Below are 19,713 nucleotides of genomic sequence, written 5' to 3' on the forward strand. Positions count from 1 at the left end.
CAGAAATAGAATGTTTTATTTGGTTTCTTGTAATGGCTCAGGTGGTAGAGCGGGTTTCTATTAATTGTAGGGTTGGTGGTTCGATTCCCAGCCCACGTGACTCCATATACTGAAATGTCCTTGGGCAAGACACTGAACCCCAAGTTTCTCCCAATGGCAAGTTAGCGCCTTGCATGGCAGCTCTGCTACCATTGGTGTGTGTGAAGGAGTGAATGAGACACAGTGTAAAGCGCTTTGGATAAAAGCGCTATATAAGTGCAGACAATATTCAAAAAGTGTAAAGAACTAGAAACACCTTATTCAAAATTTATTGGGCAATTTCCATGTCTTGCAAGGTTTATTTGCACAAACATTTTCCAAATCAAAGAGACATACAGGGAAATTTACCAACCAGTGAACGTTTTCCTTCTGTTTTAACCTCAACACTACTATATTAATTTCACAGAGTCATTAGTAATCAATAGTTTTAAGGGGTTTTCCAGCTCTAGTTTGGAAACATCCAACACTTCAGATAATGCTTTTCTTAGGTGTGATAAAATTAGTGACATGTTTTTACTGATCTATTTGCTCTTGACCAGTCTAGTGGACATGTGCTTGTTGCTGAGAACCGCCTCACGCATGCTGTGGTAGACGTATTCGTTCTCCTTAAACACGCGTAGCTCCATCTCCGTCTGTGTGCGCATAGCCTGGGGGAAAACATACTTTACACGTCAAACATTCTCTTCACAGTCAAGCATTGCCTTCTGGGTTGCCGAATTCAATATCCTGCTCTCATACATGAAACACTTGGTAAAGAAATCTAAAATAACTTTTAAATTAACTCTGTAGCCTCTTGGTATTGACGCTAATTTCACATTGAACACTGAGTCTCCTGAAATGCAAGACAACATTTTTAGAGAGAAGGTACTGCTGAGTGTACCTAAGGGTGTGCAAAAGTTTGTACACCCTTAGGACTGAATGAAGAAGACAAAGAAATGTAATGTATAGCAACAAGACACAGAATAAGATATGTAGAATAAAACAAGCAAAATTATATGGATTAAATTTTGCATTTCTGAATGTGATATTCAGTCAATATTCTCTAATAAAATGACCACCCTTTGTCCTTATAGGTCACCTATACTATATGTAAACCCCCCGCCCCTCCCCCCCTTTTTTCTGAATATCTTTCTGTTAGTCTTGCTGTATGTTTTGCATTGCTGTCTTGTTTCACCCACATTTTATGTTTAACATTTTACATTTGTATTTCTTTGTAAATAAATTGTAAAATAATTATACATTTTTATTTCATCTTCTCAAAAAGATGTGGGCTTCAGTTTTTGCACTCATCTGAAATCTTCACTATATAACCAGGACAAGCTGTACTTGTACATATTTTTGATAAAAATTTTACACCCTGCAACATAAAAATTGCAGAAATTACTGTCAGAGTATTACGTGAAATAATCCCACTCTTTCTGAAAAGGCAAATGTAGATACCATTTGGGGTTTTGTATCTACCATTCTGTCGCTAATACGTACAGTATATACAGTACATAATATAACTATAATTACAGTTATGCCATTTGCCCATTCTGAACACTTCCCAATTGTCAGAACAATAAATTGCACTTAATCATGATAGAAGCATATAAAGCTGCAATGTTAAAACTATATTTATAACGAAACCACCATAATGAGCCAATTACTGTATTACCTCTAAGTCCTTTGTGATTGGATGATGGGGTCCATGTGTAATTATGAGGATTGCATAGGCTTTACAGATTAGGCCATGAGCAGCTTCGATCAGCCCTGCGTGCCAGTGTGTCACACCTGCCCTCATGGTGGCCATGCCAAGCTGAGCATTGTTTGGGTGATACAGCTTCCTGATGGATGGCAGGAAACACGTAAAAGACATTAATGTTTTTTTTTTAATGTGTGATTTGGTCCATTGTAAGAACTCCACATCAAACATGGATACTTACCTGTAGCCTTCCACCATCCTGCGTGCGTATTCTGCAGCCTCCTGGAAGGACTGCTGATATGACAGCACCTCACTGATCACCCTGAACACTTGCAGCTGGTAGAGGTGTGTCTCAGCCAGCACAGGCTCCTGCTTCCCCAAGCACTCACGGCAGATTTTAACTACCTACACCAGACATACATAGATACCAAAAAAAGCATAAGTATATCACATATCACTTTAGTTGAGCACATAAGTTTATATGCGCATTTTGTAGATTTTATTCGCATCTGGCGTTTCCATCCAGCGTTTTCTTTTTATACGATATTCCAAATTTCGCATAAAAATACGTGGATGATAACATGGCTACAGACGCTCATAATTAGCTAGTGTTGCTGTGATTGACAGGGGAGAGAGAGTTATACATCACCCCACATATTTAACCAACTATACAAATGAAAGATGAATGAAAATCTAAATGAATTTTTTTCTGTTGTCATGGAACAATTTTTGATAAATAAACGATAAAAAACACAATCTTACAATCTATCTTCATTATAGTGTGCAATGTCTATTTATCATTTGTGCTGTATTATTTATTTGATCTATTTCCACGCACCACTGTAGAAACGAGCGCCTGCTTATTATGCACGTTATAAATAGCAGTAAAACATTTTTGATATAGCTTACCTCATGAAAGTTTCCCTCTATGCGAGCTTGTTCAATTTTGGCCAAGGCCTCCACACTAAAGTCTGTGACCTCCTTCACCAGGTCGGCCGAAGGCTGAGGATTCAGTAGAGAAACTGAGATAAAATCACATCCCAGACATCATCACAAGACTTATTTAAAGCCTTAACATGGTGTAATGGTTTGACATGGTCTTGTTCTTACGTATTAACGGATTAGAAAGAGAGCTTGAATTTAAACCTATCATTTGACCACCAGACAGAACCACCTTCTGACCAATCAGATTCAAGAAGTCAATATAAGTCATTATAGAGTTCCTAAACTGATTTTTTGTTACTAATATGTCAGTATAGACAATATGTTAGTAATGACCCCACCTTTTTGCCATCGGTTTCTTTCACCGCCATCATGAGGTCGTCCTTGATGCCATTGCTGCAGTGCTCACACTTGCAGTCAAAGTAATACTGCTTCTTGAGCAGCTTCTGACGATCCTTGGATACGTTTAAGAAGTCCACATAGCTGACCGTCAACTCAGCACCTTCTGGGATCGTTTCTAAGGCGCGTAGCTCAATTCTACCATCAGGACAGAACAGCAACATCGAGAGAAGAAAGAGGAAAGAAAGTTTTGATGAACCATTACACAAGAGAACATTATTGTCGGTTGATACACTCTTGTAAATGCATGCTTTCGTGGGGATCTGAGGTTATATGTTGTAGAAAAGAACACCTTGAACACAAGCAAGATGCATAAAAATATGGTTAACCAGACCTAAAATAATGATCCATGCTTCTATTAAGTCTATTCAAAACAGTCTATTGTAATGAATCTAATGCAAATCCCAAAAGCAAATAAAACCACATCAGGATAAATTGAAAGCCCTGATATGCTTTAATGAATATAAACAATCATTTTACTTTTCACTTGCCCCTCAGTTTAGTAACATTAACATCACCGCAAAGAGTCAATGTCATAAAAGTCACATATATCACTTTAAACTGTCACACGGAGGAAGGAATTGAATGAACCTGTGATTTACAGAGCTGATACAGAAAGGATGCGGTAAGTTAATCAATTCAAAGGTTAGAATTCAGTTACACTCCACTCGCCTACCTCCTCTGAGAGTGTAAAGCTGAGTCCAGAGCTGTCTGACTGGAAAAGAAGGCAATAGGCCAGATCACAGACGACTACAGAGCAACACGATTGAATCATTTCACTTGCTCAGCTAGATTTCTCAAGTAAGCAATGCAAATTTCAATTTTTATTCAATCACCATCAGGGATGTATTCTGTAATAAAGAACATGGCTGCACAACAATAGATCGAAACAACTATTTATTTATTTCATTCAAACTAACTGACTTGTAAAAGTATGTTAAATAAATATACTACAGAAGCCTTGTCGGGACTTCTTACCTGCCATGATTCAGGATGACTGTACAGTTGGGCCAGCAGTCATGGTTGACCAGACAGAGGTTAGGAAAAAGGCCCACCCCGACTGCCTGGAGCCCACGCTGGTCACTCAGAGTGAAGGCATTGCAGTTGATCTGAAAAGGAAATACAGAGATGAAGCACTACAAATATGTAGGTACAGCCTTCCACCAGCTTTATGTTTTATATACAATGGATTATGTTGTTTTTTTTATTATAGAGTTTGCAGGTGGACAGGGAAGGCGCGCCTACCACACCAAAGATATGTGAGACGTAGTCTGTGCTGTACTGCCTGCTGTTGCCTTGCCAGTAGTTCTGGAAGTTGTCAACATCCACTTTGAGCTGTTTAAGGTCCTCTGGGGACATTGCAGAGATGTGGTCCTCCAAGAGGTCTAGAGTTGTGAGCTGTGTGTCGAAGGCTTTTCCTTTATGTTTCTGCATGCGCCATAGAGCTCGCGCCGCCAGACTGAAAGGAAAACCTGACACTGACCCTTAAAACATACAGGAACATGTTCGAATTTTCCAGAATGACAATACACGCCCATACCAAGTTATATTTTCAGTAATATGATGTGTCGTGTAACATAGTTTTAACATAGCATAATAGCTAACATAAACAAAGCTAATTTCTGAGAGAAATTCATAGTCATAAATGTTCGTATTCTTTAATGTTTATGTTAGGAAGTTGGCAAATATAATCAATGATAAATCCTGGCAGGATTTCTGAGTGGACTTTTAAGTCATATGCATGAACGCATCTCATAAGGATTACTGCCAACATTAACCAGATAGCTGACAGGATTTCTGAGGGAAAATTATTCATAATTATTCTCAGTCTTTGACGCTAATGCTGGAAAGTTAGCTAACATAAGCTAGTCGGACAGGACTACCAAGGGAAAATCATCCATAAATGTTCATAATCTTTGCTGCTAATGGTAGAAAGTTAGATCAAATAAACTAACCTCAGAGGATTTCTGTGATAAAGTCATTTTTCTAAACATTAATAATCTTCACTGCTAAGGCTAGAAAGTTAGCTAACATGAACTAAAGTAACAGGATTTCTGAAGGAAGGTAATCCATAAATGTTTATCATCTTTACTGCTACTGTTACCTAACATAAGACAACGTGACTGGATTTCTGTGTGGATTTTTATTTCATATGTCATATTTATAATCTTTACAGCCAACTGTAGCCAAATAGCTAACATAAAGTGACAGAATTTCTGAAAGAAAGTCATATACATGCTCATAATATTTACTGTTAATGCTAAAAAAATTCCTCACATAAGAAAACCTCAAATGATTTCTGAAGGAAAGCTGCATTTATTAAATACTCATAATCTTTCCTGCTGATGCTGGAACATTAGCTAACACGATGGCATAACTTGGCATGATGTCTGATATTTTCAAGTCAGACGCATACATGTTCTGACAGGATTTCTTAAGGGAAGTCATATTCATAAATGTTCATAATGTTTATTGCTAATGCTACAAAGTCTGCTAACATAAACTAACCTGAAAGGATTTCTGAGGGGTTTTTTAAGTCATGTTCATAAATGTTAATAGTGTTTACTACTAATGCTTGAAAGTTAACATAAGCTAACCTGACAGGATTTCTGAAGGAAAGTCATATTTATAAATGTTTATTTACTGCCCAAATTAGCCAGATAGCTAACATGAGCTAACATGACAGGATTTCTGAGGTGATTTTTTAAAGTCACATACATAAGTATTTATAATCACTGTTGATGTTAGCAACATGGCTAACAAGAGCTATCTTGACAGAACATTGCAGTCCTCTTTGAGCAAAATTATAAAAAAAAAAACTATTCAGAACTGTCCATACAAACTTCATATGTGGGCTCAAAGACACATTCACCAGTCTTTCTCTCTAAACCTACTCCTACCAATAACTCTTGGTAAATTTCACATATGCAAATTCTTACAAATCTGATATGATGGATGGATCAATGCCATTTTGGTCTCTCATGTATTTCAGTGTAGAACCTCTACTCACCGCACATTCTCACTAGGTGCCTTGCCATGCTGTCTGATGGCAGCACACTCGTGCTTGTGCTCCTCCCAGGCGGCTCGCTGGCACGTGCGGTCACAGTAGTGGGCAAACTTGCACTGAGCACAGCGGTGTGGATTAACCTGTCTGCGGAAGCAGCTGTGACACACGTGCATGGACATACTGCAGACCAAAGAGGGAGAATAATTAAGTACATTACCTTCAGTACATTAGTACTTTACTAGAGTTTTTATTCACTTTTGACATTTTAAAACCGATTGATTATTCTCTAATCTTATACACTATATGGACACAAGTATGTTTACACCTATGTTAACCCATATATGCTTTTCAAACCGACTTTGTTGTTAATAACAACCTCCACTCTTCTTGGAAGGCTTTCCACTAGATTTTGGAGCGTGGCTGTGGGGATTTGTGCTCATTCAGTCACAAGAGCATTAGTGAGGTCAGGCACTGATGTCAGGTGAGGAGGCCTGGGGTTCCAGATCTCCCCAAAGGTGTTCAGTGGGGTTGAGGTCAGGGCTCTGTGCAGGACACTTGAGCTCCTCCACTACGTCCTTGGCAAACCGTGTCTTCATGGACCTCATTTTGTGCAAAGGGGCATTGTCATGCTAGAATATGTTTAGGTGCCATATTTCAAGAGAAGGAAAATCTTACACCTACTGCATACAGACAATTGTACGCTTTCAGCTTTGTGACAGCAGTTTGGAGAAGAACCACATATGGGTATGATGGTCAGGTGTCCACATACTTTTGGCCATATAGTGTTTTTTTGGGAAAATCACAGGGTGACATTTTTTGTTGTTACATCAGACAGCTTTGAGTATTTATTTATAGTTTCAAACAAATCTAAACTCAAACATGTGACAACAACAACTGATAAGAGAATGATACCTCAAAGTATACATTCCACATATGATCGGCTTTTTGTACATGTACATGTAAGCACAATACCTAAATAAATCTGAAGAAATAAGGAAATGTAAGGAAATAAGAAAGCTTGCTAACAATTGGTTGTTATAGCTAGTTATTAACATGCAAGCTCATTTGTATCATCATGCTAGTTGGACCCTTTATAAGGGCAGTGTTGAACTCTGGTCTTATCTCAGGGGCCGCAATATCAAATAAAAACCCACTTTTATGACTAAGATCATCCTGGAGCTGTATGCCATTGTCATGATGCTCTATATAACAAAAAGCAATGTATTCTCATGCTTTCCTGAACAAAATATATATATTAAGAATTAGACCTGTACTGTACATAATAAACATAAGTAGAATTTAGAAGAAATACAGATGGGAATTTCAGAAACCTTTGTGTTTTTTGTTGCACATGCAAAGATTACCCTCATATTAAAAGATATATTTATCCCAGGGTGACCTTCCAGAGTCTGTTTGTCTTTTATTTACTTAGAATTCGTCTGTATATACCTGTCAGACTTTAAATAAACTGCTTGTCCTCACGGCTTTCCAATGTTATTATGGCAATCAAACCCATGGTAACAGACAAGAGCATTAGAACTCACCCTCTCCAATACAAATAAAGGCAAATATCCTGTGAACCAGATCGGAAGACATTCCCAGATGGCTCGGGCCCTTTATAAGGAAAATATTGAACTCTGGTCTTATCTCAGAGGGCGTAATATCAAATTCAATCCCACTAGGGATATTCTGTTTTTAACCTTTGATCATCCTGGGCTGTATGTCATTGTCATGATGCTTTCTATAACAAAAAGAAAGCTATTCTCATGCATTCATAAATTTTAATTACAATTTTAAAAATAGCATCTATAATAAATATGTACCTTGAAAAATGATGATGCCAACTTTAAAAAGTCTGCTGTGGAAGTCACTTTTTCTTGATCCATCCTTCTCTGTAAAAGTCACTACACAGTGTCCTGCTATCATTCAGTCTAACTATTATGGAAAGCAGTGTTTCTGTTTACAAAGTCTTTAAGTGGAAAACTCTGTGTGCTTGCTCTGACATGCATAACCTGACTGTGCAAACTCTTTTTACTTTTTATGGAGGTGAAACGGTGATCCAGTCACACGAGAGTGAAGCCTCATTTGATTTGAACCTATGCTATGTACACACAGAACTGTGCAAAAGTTTTAGGCACCCTATATTTTTTCAGTACAAACTTTGTTATAGATTTTCATTTTATGACCTGTACATTATCGAGTCAGTACAAACACATTTTAGATTTCCAAACATTAGTTTTCCAGCACAACATTAAATGTTACAGAGAAATGTTGGTATGTCAGTAAAGAAACAAGCATATCAAATGGTAAGAGACACTTTTCAGACAAAAAACATAATGATGGCTGCCGGATTTAGCTGCGAAAGTAAGAAGTGAGTGCAACAGCCAGAAGAACTGTATCTGGTTCTGCAAGATGCTCAGTAAAACTTACAGCTCATTTCCTTATAAAACTGCACAAATTCTACCTGAGACTTGATTTCTAAAGCAAAGGGTCGTCACACTAACTATTGCCTTTATTTCATTTATTACTGTTTGCTGCTCTTTGTAGAATTTTTTTTTATATGTAGAAACTTTTAATTTCATTATTTTTGAAGGCCACCTCGATCTACAGCATTTCTTTGCACGTGCAAGACTTTTGCACAGTACTGTATAAATAGAGTTATTAAAAATGAATATGTGGCGTTAATATAAGAGCGCATAACTCATAAAAAATATAATCATAAATCAGAAACATAAATTATAGGAGTCGTGCAACAATGAATATCTGAACGAGCTTCTGTCTAGAAATAGTCCTGAAGTCACATCTGAATCATGTGACTCATGTTACTCCCTTTCTCATAGAGTTTCACTGCAGCTAGAAAATCCCAGCAGAACTTTAGCGTACAGCAAGGGCATTACCAGTGATGGCAGTTTACTCTGTCCTGATATTCTTTTGTTGTTGTTTCCTACAACTGGAGACACACACTTAAATTCATTCAAAACCACCAATTTTGCTCAACTACCTGCTAAAATACAGAGGAGGAAGATATCCTTTTTTTTTTTTTTTTACTGTAACCTGCACAGAAGCACAATATCCATCTCTGCATCCATTTTCTGTAACGTTTATCCTACAGGGTCGTGGGGGAGCCTGGGGTCTATCCTAGGGAACTCAGGGCACAAGGAGAGGGACACCCTGGATGGGGTGCCAACCCATCGCAGGGCACAATCACACGCTACAGACAATTTGGAAACGCCAATCAGCCTACAATGCATGTCTTTGGACTGGGGAAAGAAACCAGAGTACCCGGAGGACACCCATGAAGCACAGGGAGAAAAAGCAAACGAGAGGCGGGATTCAGACCCCCAACCCCGGAGGTGCAAGGCAACAGTGCTAGCCACTAAGTTCATTTCAAAAAGTAACTTACTGACGGAGCACTTTGAGTCTTAACTCTGATGCTCAATTTGTCCTGACTGAAATGAAACATTATCCATGGATGATGTCTTTGCAGCTAAATATTCAGGATGCATTGCAGAAGTGTTAAAGCAGTGTAGAGCTCACCACAGCAGAAGCCTTCTATGTTGCTTCACTGCTCCAAATGAGTTTTTATTAGTAGCACAGTATCTGTCATATCATTAGCTTATTAACTTTTCATTGCTAATTAGCCCATTACCATTCTGTCTTCTCCTCTTTCATTTTCATAGCCTTGTCAATTACATTAAAACAAATGGATCACGATGAAACTCTCCAACACTATGTGTACTAACAGAAGTTATGATGTTAGCATAAAGGTCTAAGGTAGCTAAGATGCATGAAGTACTAAGTGCTATTACAAAGCTCCTTTAAAGCCACTGGGTATAAAGATAAAAAATTGAATGTATCAGGTACTATGAACAGGTTCCCTCCTGTTAAAGAAAGGCTGTTTATTCATTTATTTATTTTTTAAAAAAAATCAACCTTAGGTAAAATTATTATCATGCACAACAAATAGTAAAATCTTGAGAAGGGAAAATGCCATGAACAGAGGCAAATACATCTAATGGTTTTTTTTTGGTTTTTAAAAAAAATTATTATTATATAGTGATCATAAAAGTATTTAACTACTGGCAGAAAATCTTGTTTTCTTAAAGCATTTTTAAAAGAATCAAAATTGCCTATAATTGCAATGCATTAAGATAAAAATATGCTTCCTAAATATTAGAAGAAATTTTGTAAGTATAGGTCAAATAATATGATAATTACATATTCATAATGAAAATATTAGATACATTTTCCTTTTAGATTTTCTAAGAAACAAATTAAGTTCTAGGGTGCAAAAAGTGTCAAGTTACTTTTTTCTTTTTTTAATCTGTTTAAAAAAGATAATAATTATATGCAGCCTTTCTTTTAATAGTGGGGCTAGAGTTTATACTTTATGATGTGAAAGGTTTGATTGGATTTTGTTTGCCTTTATATGAAATATGAGAAACATGAGACCATGTAAACAGATAGCTTCTATGTTTATTAATGTGTTTATAATACCTTCTACATTGGAGTAATTGTAAGTATCTAACTAAAAATGACTTGTATAACTTGTGATATTAATAATTTTACTAGATGTTTTCTGTTCAAAGGTCAATTTGTATGGCCAATTCCCAATGTTAGTAACACACAACCCGAACACTGATCCTACCTGTCAAAGACCACAGCAGCAAAGCTGGCCTCCACAAACACCACCTCACCAGTCTTCATCTCCTTGGTGGTCCGGAGGCCGCGGCCTTTCTCTCCAGCAGCAAAAACCTCCACAGCGTCCATTTTCTGTGGGGTCATCTGGCGAAAAGGGAAAGGCGGCTGCTGCTTCTGCTGAGAGAGGAACTGCACACACAGTGCACACTGACTTTCTCTGTAACTTACCTAGCCATCTACTACTCAGAACCTCCCCAAAAATAGACTCACCTCTCTCTCTCTCTCTCTCTCTCAGAGCTGGACCACGTACACCATGAAGGGGGTGCTGGAGGTATAGTCCTGGCGTGTGTGTGGTAGAAGGTGGATGCACTGCAAAGGTTGTGTGAGTGTGTGTGGGAGTATATGTCCTCCCCTTGTTTGGGAGAAGTGAGGCTCTGAGAGTATTTTTATCCAGCAGCTGCGTCTGCCTGTCACAGGGGAGATGTATGGGATGGTCTGACTGCTGTGAGACCCTCATAACACCCTGCAACTCAACAACCCCCACCTTTTATTGCTGTTTAATTATTTATTTGAACACAGTGTAATATGTAGATGTTAATGACGGCGATTGCTTTTTTTTTAAAAATTGTCTGCTAGTGTACTAATTGATTTTATGGGTTTAAAAAAAAAAGTTTTTATTATCATTTGGAGTGAAAGGGACCCACTATATGTACAGTCATGTGAAAAAATAAGTACACCCCATGGAAATTGTTGGCTTTTTTGACATATTTGGACAAGCAAACCTTTGATCCTCTTTGAAACAGTGCCTATTAATAAAGTCGATACACTCCATTACATGACACATAAAAGTGTCTGCTGTTCCCTTTGTTATTGAGGTGTGTGGTGTCATCATAACAAGATCTAAAGAGTTCTGTATGGCCTTCAGGAAAGAAAAAAAAAGGTTGTGGATGCCTATGAGTCTGGCCAGGGATTTGTAATCTCTAGTAATCTCTGTGTAATCTCTGGAGACTGCTGTGTGTGAAAATCTGAGATCAGCAGTTTCCGAACTACCCAAACCAGCCCAACTGGAACCAACAGCCATGCCACTGCACTTTTTTTTCCTGAACTCCTGAACTTTGCTCACATTTGCATAAACACTACCTGAGTGTGCATAACTCAGAAATAAATCTTACCTCACCCAAGACCCCTCACGAATTCACATTAAATTCACCATCATTACTATAAAGATTTCTCGCCCTGAAATCTATAGACCAAATTAATGTGAAAATAACGAATAACAGGCACCTGGAAATAATCGTACTGATTAATTTTTTTTTAAAACATCGACACAATATAGTGTTTAGTCTAGACACTGCACCTTCCTGACTGTCCCTACACATACCGTAAGACTATTACAGTACTGCAGTGTTGCATGGACCACAGTAGAGTTTATTCTAATGCAGGTGATTTATTCAGAGCTACCGGGCGCTGATGAATGTTTAGAAAAAGTGTCATCTCTCCAAACAGACATGGATGTTTCCATAATCTTCACGAAACAAAATGTTTATAATGAGAGTGTGGGATGTGTTGTGTGTTGTGTTTGATGAGATGCTTTCCAGAGGTTGTAGGCTGCAAAGGATCAGATGAGACAAAAAAAAAATCAGCGTGACAGTTTGGAACATTTGTAGCCAGGATAATTATTCCTCCTTTGCCTTGAGGTTAAATGATACACTTTTTGGACTTGACCCTAAAAAATACAGTGGCCTTCATGAGTGCTAATTGTTTCCTTTTGTCACATCCATAGAAATAATAATTTATCCAGTCGATGAACAACTACTTACACGGAATTTAAGGATGCACCATTCAGAAAAAGAAACCTATTTAAACTTCATACTATAAGTATATTAACACTGGAAATCACCCAACTGTCCAGATTAGTTTCTGGAGCATGTGTGCCAGGAAACACATTTTGTATTTTTATCATTTTTTTGTTTGTTTTTTTAAAAAATCAGGCCTCAGCTTCTCTTGCCTGACTTGTTCAGTTGTGACAGTCAAGAGCAGGCCCACTGTCTGGTTCAGGCAATCCTCAAATCTCCAGACCAGATATCTGCTGTAATACCGAGTGGAAAATACATATACATAGCCTAATTCATAATATAATTTATATTAATTAATGATTAAACAGATTTCCTGGATGGAAATTGCTCGAAAAAGTGTTTAGGATGCAGAATTAAATGTAACACAGTGCTCATGAGACAGGTTAGCTCCTGTTTTCACGTATATTATCAATAAACAGGCGTTCCTTCAGCAGCTTCTCCATTTTCTTTAAATATTTTCTTTTGGAAAATGTACCAAAATGTACATTTGGAAAGTAAATCTTTCACAAGTTGTCATGTATCTTTTTTTCCCCCCCAGCTTCCAGCTTCCTTTATGCCCAGAATGTGAGAAATTTGGTCTGTGAAGTACTTAACTCATACGGTAAAAAAAATAAAAATAAATACTGAATTAAAAGAAACATTGGAAAGAACTAACCTACAATGGCACCTTTATTACACTACACCTTTATTAAGGACATTGCAAGTTACAAAATCACAATAATGCAACTACAGATTACAGAAGCTACAGATTCCATGAATTATGTCAACAGAATTAGGAATGCCACTGTGATTTGGTTTAATCTAGGTTAGAGATGCACTGATACCACAATTTTGGTTGATTTCAGGTGGAACTGTATTTTTAAAAAAATAAAGAAAGAAAGAAAGAAAGAAAGAAAGAAAGAAAGAAATCTACTTAGTCATTTGTTCTGATCAACACCAAAAAATAGATTTGTATAATAATTGGCACCTCCTCCACACAGCAGTAGCTTTTTACTTTGCTAGCAAACCAATTTGACCAACATATTTCCTACTGTAAGAGTGGGTATTATATTATGTACACCGATTAGCCAGATCATTAAAACCACTGACATGTGAAGTGAATAAGGTTGATTATCTCGTTACAATGACACCTATATGGGGTGGGATATATTAGGCAGCAAGTGAACAGTCAGTTCTTGAAGTTGATGTGTTGGAAGCAAGAAAAATGGGCAAGCGTAAGGATCCGAGCGACTTTGATAAGGGCCAAATTGTAATGGCTGGACGACTGGGTCAGAGCATCTCCAAAATGGCAGGTCCTGTGGATGTCCGGTCTGATCTAACAGAAGTGCTTCTGTTCCACAAACTGCTGAAAATGTTAATGCTGTCTCATTTCCCTCCAAGAGTTTTTTGTGGCACAAGTACGTCTGCTTGGTTGGAATGATAATCTGCTCCCACACCGGCCCTTTCTGGATAAGATCAGACTCCCCTGGTTTAGTTATTAGTCACGCAATAATGTAACAGGGTTGTTTTATGAGTCCATTTTATGAGCGGCCAAAGGCTGCTCCTTTCTGACCTCGTCCTCTGATTATTTCGTACAACTGCAATTATTTGTGAAATTCAAATGAAAGTAAGATGATCAATTTCAACAAATTGTCTCAACACTCTCTCCATTTTACAAAGATCTGAGGACACGCGAGATGCAAAAGGTGCACAACTTGTGATGAACACAAAGTCATGTATGGAAACGGCTCAAGGGCAGATTTCTTTTGCGATACATCAAAACTTATGCGACAATTTGGCTTTTTTTTTTTTTTTAAGGATTACGTCAATCACACACACACCATTTTATCTGGAAAAGGCCAACTGGATGGAAACTGGCGGGAGACAGCAAATATCGCAAATGTTTTTTTGTTTTTTTAATGCACATTCACAATGCCAAAGAAAGAAATGCACAAAAAGTGGATGGAAACTTATATGATAGAAAGGTGTCAGAACACAGTGCATCGCAACTTGCTGCGTATGGGGCTGCGTAGCCGTAGACTGGTCAGAGTGCCCAAAGAAGGCAAGCTGGCGGAGGCGGTGTGATGTTCTGGGCAATGTTCTACTGAGATACCTTGGGTGTTACTCTGACACGTGCCACCTATTTAAACACCTTCACAGGTCTTGGGTCCATTGAGTCCATTCTTCGAAGAGCTGTTTTGGCTGTACAATGTTAGGCAGGTGGCTTTAATGCTATGGCTGATCAGTGTCCTGAATTTATTACAAATCATAAAAGTCTAGATGAGCTCCAGATTCATAGTCGTCCTTTAACAGGACCTTGATCAGCTTCCCCACGGACTCTTCGCAGGTCAGCAGGCGGCCCTCAGAGTGCATTGCCGTAAGAGCCGATCTAATATTGTCGTCCGCTGTGTTGGATCGAGCATGGACATGCATTTCTGTGTCCAGAGGGCCTGTAGAATTAAAGAGATTAACACAGGTGATCAGTGCACTGATGGATATAAGGAACTGCCCACCGTTGAATAGGATTATTCAATTACGCAAAACTTGTGGGTTTATTATTTATTTAAAAGAAAATATCAAATATGTAGCCTAGTCCTTCAAAAGAAATCTGCCTGTTTTTGATCTAATCGTTAGACATTCATTTGCGTTATCTGAGGTAACAGTTTGTTCTTAAACTGTATTTTTGAAAGTCAGTAAGCACTTTTGATTTATTTTTTTAGCACTCGTCGTGTCATTTTTGCTAAATTTTTTTTTACAAATTTCATTCACACACTTAAAAACTACAGCTGCTATAAAAAGGTACAACAATATATATGCTTCCCTGTATTGTTTATTCCAGAAGATATTTATTCTATTGTGCATAATGCACTATGAACAGATGAATATTTTCTGCATATATAATATTTCTGATTGGTTTTCTGTCTGTTTATACGCAGATTGAACTTTCTTTGTATGAAATCCAACAAAATTAGGCTGGAGGATGAAAAAAATCCAGCCTTAATACATCAAATCCAGTTTTTTTTTTAAAAAGCAGATCCTCTTTCATAGCTTATGTAATCACATGCATTTATGTAACTTATTCACATAGTACACAAAGTCCGAGTAGTGAAGTGGCAAGAGAAGAATGCGTTTATTTTCTGCTTCTAGTTCAAAAACTGATATATCTGATCTGTCTGTGGCTTTATTCACCACACAATCCATTTTCATTGTATTATTTATAGAATAAACTAATCATTAATGGTTAAGCATTAAAATGTAACTGTTGACAACATACGGTCGTGTTAGTTTATCCGTACCATTGTAAGGAAGGAATTTTGTGTAGCTGGACCGTCACAAATTATAGTTAAATAACAGTGTACTAATGGATCAAGTTGATCGGATCTCCAAGATCCAATATACAGTAAAATGTGCTTTACAGGTTTACCTGGAGCATAGTTGAGAACCCTGAGCTCAGACTCTTCCTTGGCCAGCACGCGGAACATCATGTTGCGTGCCGCTTTACCCGTGCAGTAGAGCACCCAGGAGGGAAAAGGCTGCAGAGCACACAGAGAGCTCACATGCACCACACAGCGGCGCAGACCCACGTGAGCTGGAAACACCTTCAGGATCCCAGCAGTCAAACACAGCGCTGAGCTCACGTTCATCGACAGATACCGGTCAACTTCGTCCATGTCAGTGAAGCTTCGGAAGAAGCGTGAAACATCGCCCAGTGAAGCTTAAAGAGGGGGGAAATTATTTAGATCACATTAAAGTCACACTCACGGTCGGTGTTGCAAAATGCTTCCACATTTAGGTTCTTTGAATGGTTAACTTTAATTCTAGCATTTAATCGAGTATTACTTTGAGTTATAAATGATACTTATAAGACTATAAGAGTGATACTTGTAGGATTCTATATGAAACCTGTAAATTCGCACATTTAAAATCTGTATCCTGTGTTTATATGTTTCTGTAAAGCCGATTTGAGACAATGTACATTGGTAAAAGCGCTATACAAATAAAATTGAATTAAATCTCTCAATGTTTATGTTAATTACTTGCACAACTGAAACCGATGAACAGGACACTGGATTTTTTGGCCAATGAAAAGTACGCTGCTCCCAAATAGAGAGGGAATGAAAACAGGACGAATTTATTCATATGGTGTCAGTAGGAGTTGGATTTGGAAATGTTGATGCAAATAATAAATAAAACAAATAAATTTGTGTTTCGTTAAAATATTTTGGGTTAACTGGACAATTTGGGGGGTCTGCTATAATAAATTAAATAAAAACTTTTGTTGACTTCACCCTAATAGCAACTTTTAAAACTTTCTTTCCTTTTTTTTTTTTTTTTTTTTTTTAAAATAACAAAAAAATCTCAGTTTCTATATGACCTTTCACATGTTCAATTCATGAACTTCAGCATGTAGATTTCTATCACCATAGAAGTTTATGACAGAGGAATTTCCAAAATGTTAGAGTTATGGAAGATTTTAAACTGAAAAATGGCAGTGTATGGTATTTCCTTACAAAAGTCTCTCTCTTGAGCATGTCTCCACAATGTAAAGTAAATTCTATTAATTTAACATCATCAAAAGATGAAACATTTCATTTTAAGTATGCAAATGTGTGCATTTTTAATTTAACGAAGCATCATGGCAAAAGATACTGTATTTATTTATTTGTTTGTTTGTTTACTTTAATTGTTTTTAATCCCTATTCCACTGGAGTGTCCTACCTTAAAAAAAAGTATGTTAATATTTGATATAAGTAGCTATAAATGATGCACTCAATGAACCATAGACCAGCCTGAAATACTACACTGTCTAATTAATCTAATAATCTATGTGTTTTCTGTTTACAGATCACTCACCTGCGTTATTAAACAGGTAAAGGCTGTTGATATCAGAGCTTGGTGTCTCTCTGAGTTCTTTTATAACGCTTTCCACTCCATCTTTCTGCCCCAGATCTGCAACCACACAGCGGATAAGCAGACCGTCTCTACCCGAGGATAAATCCTCCTGCAGTTCCCGCAGCTTATCTTCAGATCTGGCAACCAGGACGAGCACCGAGCCCGGTTTTAGGAGAGCTGATATTTCTTTAGCAAGACATCTTCCGAAACCTTTGGACGCTCCTGTTATGATGCAAAGAGCCCTGCCGAGGTCTTTCGTCTCTGACGAAGCTACATTTGAAGTATTATTAGCTTCCATGTCGCCCTTTTCAAACGAAATCAAAATTTCAACGAGATCCCACTTGATTATATTGGACGCGAGACTGGTGCACTTCCGGGATTTGGACCAATGAGCTTCCGACTGCCCACCACGCCCCTTGGAGCAGCAAATCAAGCGTCAAACGTTACTACAATGGATAAAGGAAAAGAAAATTATTTTACACTTTAATCGTTCATTAAACCTGTTACTGAGCTCAGTCACGTGCTATAATCGGATAAGATTTTCCATGAATATGAGACTTGTTCACTTGCTAGAATTAATACTTTTATCCATATATAACACTATTATATATTAGGTCACGTTTGGACAATGCTGTATAAAATTTTTACCATTATATAAAATAAAGATTATAAAATAGAGCAAAATGAGCAACTGAGTGAAAAAGTAATTCAATTCAATTCAATTTTATTTGTACAGCGCTTTTAATAATGGACATTGTCTCAAATCAGCTTTACAGAAACATGTAAGGACAGGATACAGATTTTAAGTGTGTGAATTTATCCCTACTGAGCGAGCCAGTGGTGACAGTGGTGAGGGAAAAACTCCCTAAGATGAAATGAGGAAGAAACCTCGAGAGGAACCAGACTCAGAAGGGAACCCGTCCTCATCTGGGTAACAACGGATAGTGTGAAAGTAGAAGAAAGTTCATTATTGTTTTTATATGACATCTGTTTGTTGAACTAGTCCACTGTTCACTAACGGAGACCTGAGTGCAAAATTATATGTGGTAATTGCATTTAAACTTTTTTTCTTCTTCTAAGACTGTGAATATACAGGGTTCTACTAGATCAGCGGTTCTCACAGTGGGGTCCAGGGTTCTGTGAAGCATAGCCAAGGGGGTCAGAGATATTTAAAATCATATTATTTAGTCAGATTATTATTATTATTATTTTAATTGAATTAATGTGAAACCTCAGTAACTTCCATCCATCCATCTATTTTCCATACCACTTATCCTACACAGGGTCATGGGGGAGCATGGAGCCTAAACTCAATAACAACGTAATTGCACCACACACAATCTTCTCTCCACACCTCTGACCATTTCTTTATTTTCTTTATCTCCACCCTCTATCTCTTTTCATCGCAATCTTCGCTCCCTTTCCCCATCACACTCCTCCTCCATTGTCACAACCCTATTTCCCTCTGATAGCCACCTCTCCTCACTTGACTTAAACACCACAACTGACATGCTATGCTCCACCCTAACATCTTCTCTTGACAGCATCTGCCCCCTAACCTCCAGACCTGCTCGCACATCACCCTCTACCCCTTGGATCTCAGAAGCTCTGTGTAACAACCGGGCCAAACTAAGAGCTGAAAAGAAATGGCGTAAATCTAATAATCCAACTGACCTAACTAATTACCAAACACTTCTCTCCTCTTTTTCCAATAGCATCTAACCCTAACCCTAACCCTAAGCCACATACTACCAAGAGAAGATTCTTGGCAGTTCACCCAACACCCGCACTCTCTTCAAAACCTTTTCTTCTCTTCTCTGTCCCCCTCCTTCCCCTTCCCCGACCTCTCTCACTGCAGACGACTTTGCCACTTTCTTTTTGCCAACAAGGTTACATCAATCAGGAACCAGTTCTCAACCCCAGACACGCATAGACCGGCTCCTCCTCCATGTAACTCCCAACTGACTTCCTTCTCTCCTCTCTCAGAGACTGGTGTCTCTAAACTCCTCCTCTCTAGCCGTCCCACAACCTGTCCTCTTGACCCTATCCCTTCTCACCTTCTTCAGTCCATCTCTCCCACACTATTACCTGCACTCACACACATCTTTAAATAAATACCTCAATTAAGCAGGCCCTGGTTACCCCACTGCTTAAAAAACATGACTTAACCCTGCTACGGTTGACAACTACAGACTTGTTTCCCTCCTCCCTTTTCTTTCCAAAACTCTTGAAAGAGCCGTTTTTAATCAACTCTCCAATTTTCTCACACAGAA

At 38.0% G+C, this 19,713-nt stretch overlaps 2 protein-coding genes across 3 annotated transcripts; both read right to left on the minus strand.

Annotated features, from left to right (window-relative positions):
- Window positions 1–294: 294 nt before the first annotated feature.
- On the minus strand, window positions 295–11,137 carry smyd1a (SET and MYND domain containing 1a). Of its 2 annotated transcripts, XM_017459379.3 has the most exons (11): window positions 10,983–11,137; window positions 10,720–10,901; window positions 6,075–6,251; window positions 4,310–4,523; window positions 4,043–4,173; window positions 3,741–3,779; window positions 3,007–3,202; window positions 2,633–2,725; window positions 1,965–2,128; window positions 1,697–1,865; window positions 295–686 (listed from the first exon to the last, which is right to left on the minus strand). In XM_017459379.3, exons 2-11 carry the CDS (start codon window positions 10,854–10,856, stop codon window positions 561–563), a joined length of 1,446 nt encoding a protein of 481 aa, XP_017314868.1. In that variant the 5' UTR covers window positions 10,857–10,901; window positions 10,983–11,137; the 3' UTR covers window positions 295–560. The 2 variants fall into 2 exon arrangements, with proteins under 2 accessions (XP_017314868.1, XP_053533095.1); XM_053677120.1 differs by lacking the exon at window positions 3,741–3,779.
- Window positions 11,138–14,457: 3,320 nt separating this feature from the next.
- spra (sepiapterin reductase a) lies at window positions 14,458–17,754 on the minus strand. Its single transcript, NM_001201087.1, is given in 3 exon segments — window positions 14,458–14,997; window positions 15,972–16,262; window positions 17,402–17,754. Coding segments are annotated over 3 exon segments (819 nt in total). The 5' UTR covers window positions 17,739–17,754; the 3' UTR covers window positions 14,458–14,806.
- Window positions 17,755–19,713: the final 1,959 nt, after the last annotated feature.

Source organism: Ictalurus punctatus, chromosome 28 (assembly GCF_001660625.3).
Source record: "Ictalurus punctatus breed USDA103 chromosome 28, Coco_2.0, whole genome shotgun sequence".
In the NCBI taxonomy this organism is placed as follows: Eukaryota; Metazoa; Chordata; class Actinopteri; order Siluriformes; family Ictaluridae; genus Ictalurus; species Ictalurus punctatus.

Excerpts from the sequence above, each read along its gene's own strand:
- smyd1a (XM_017459379.3), bottom strand. The coding sequence starts at position 10,856 with ATGACCCCACAGAAAATGGACGCTGTGGAGGTTTTTGCTGCTGGAGAG. Across the intron at positions 6,252-10,719 it reads GCTGCTGTGGTCTTTGACAG|TATGTCCATGCACGTGTGTC; the intron begins GTAGGATCAGTG and ends TTTGGTCTGCAG. Across the intron at positions 4,524-6,074 it reads GCACCTAGTGAGAATGTGCG|TCTGGCGGCGCGAGCTCTAT; the intron begins GTGAGTAGAGGT and ends TTTTCCTTTCAG.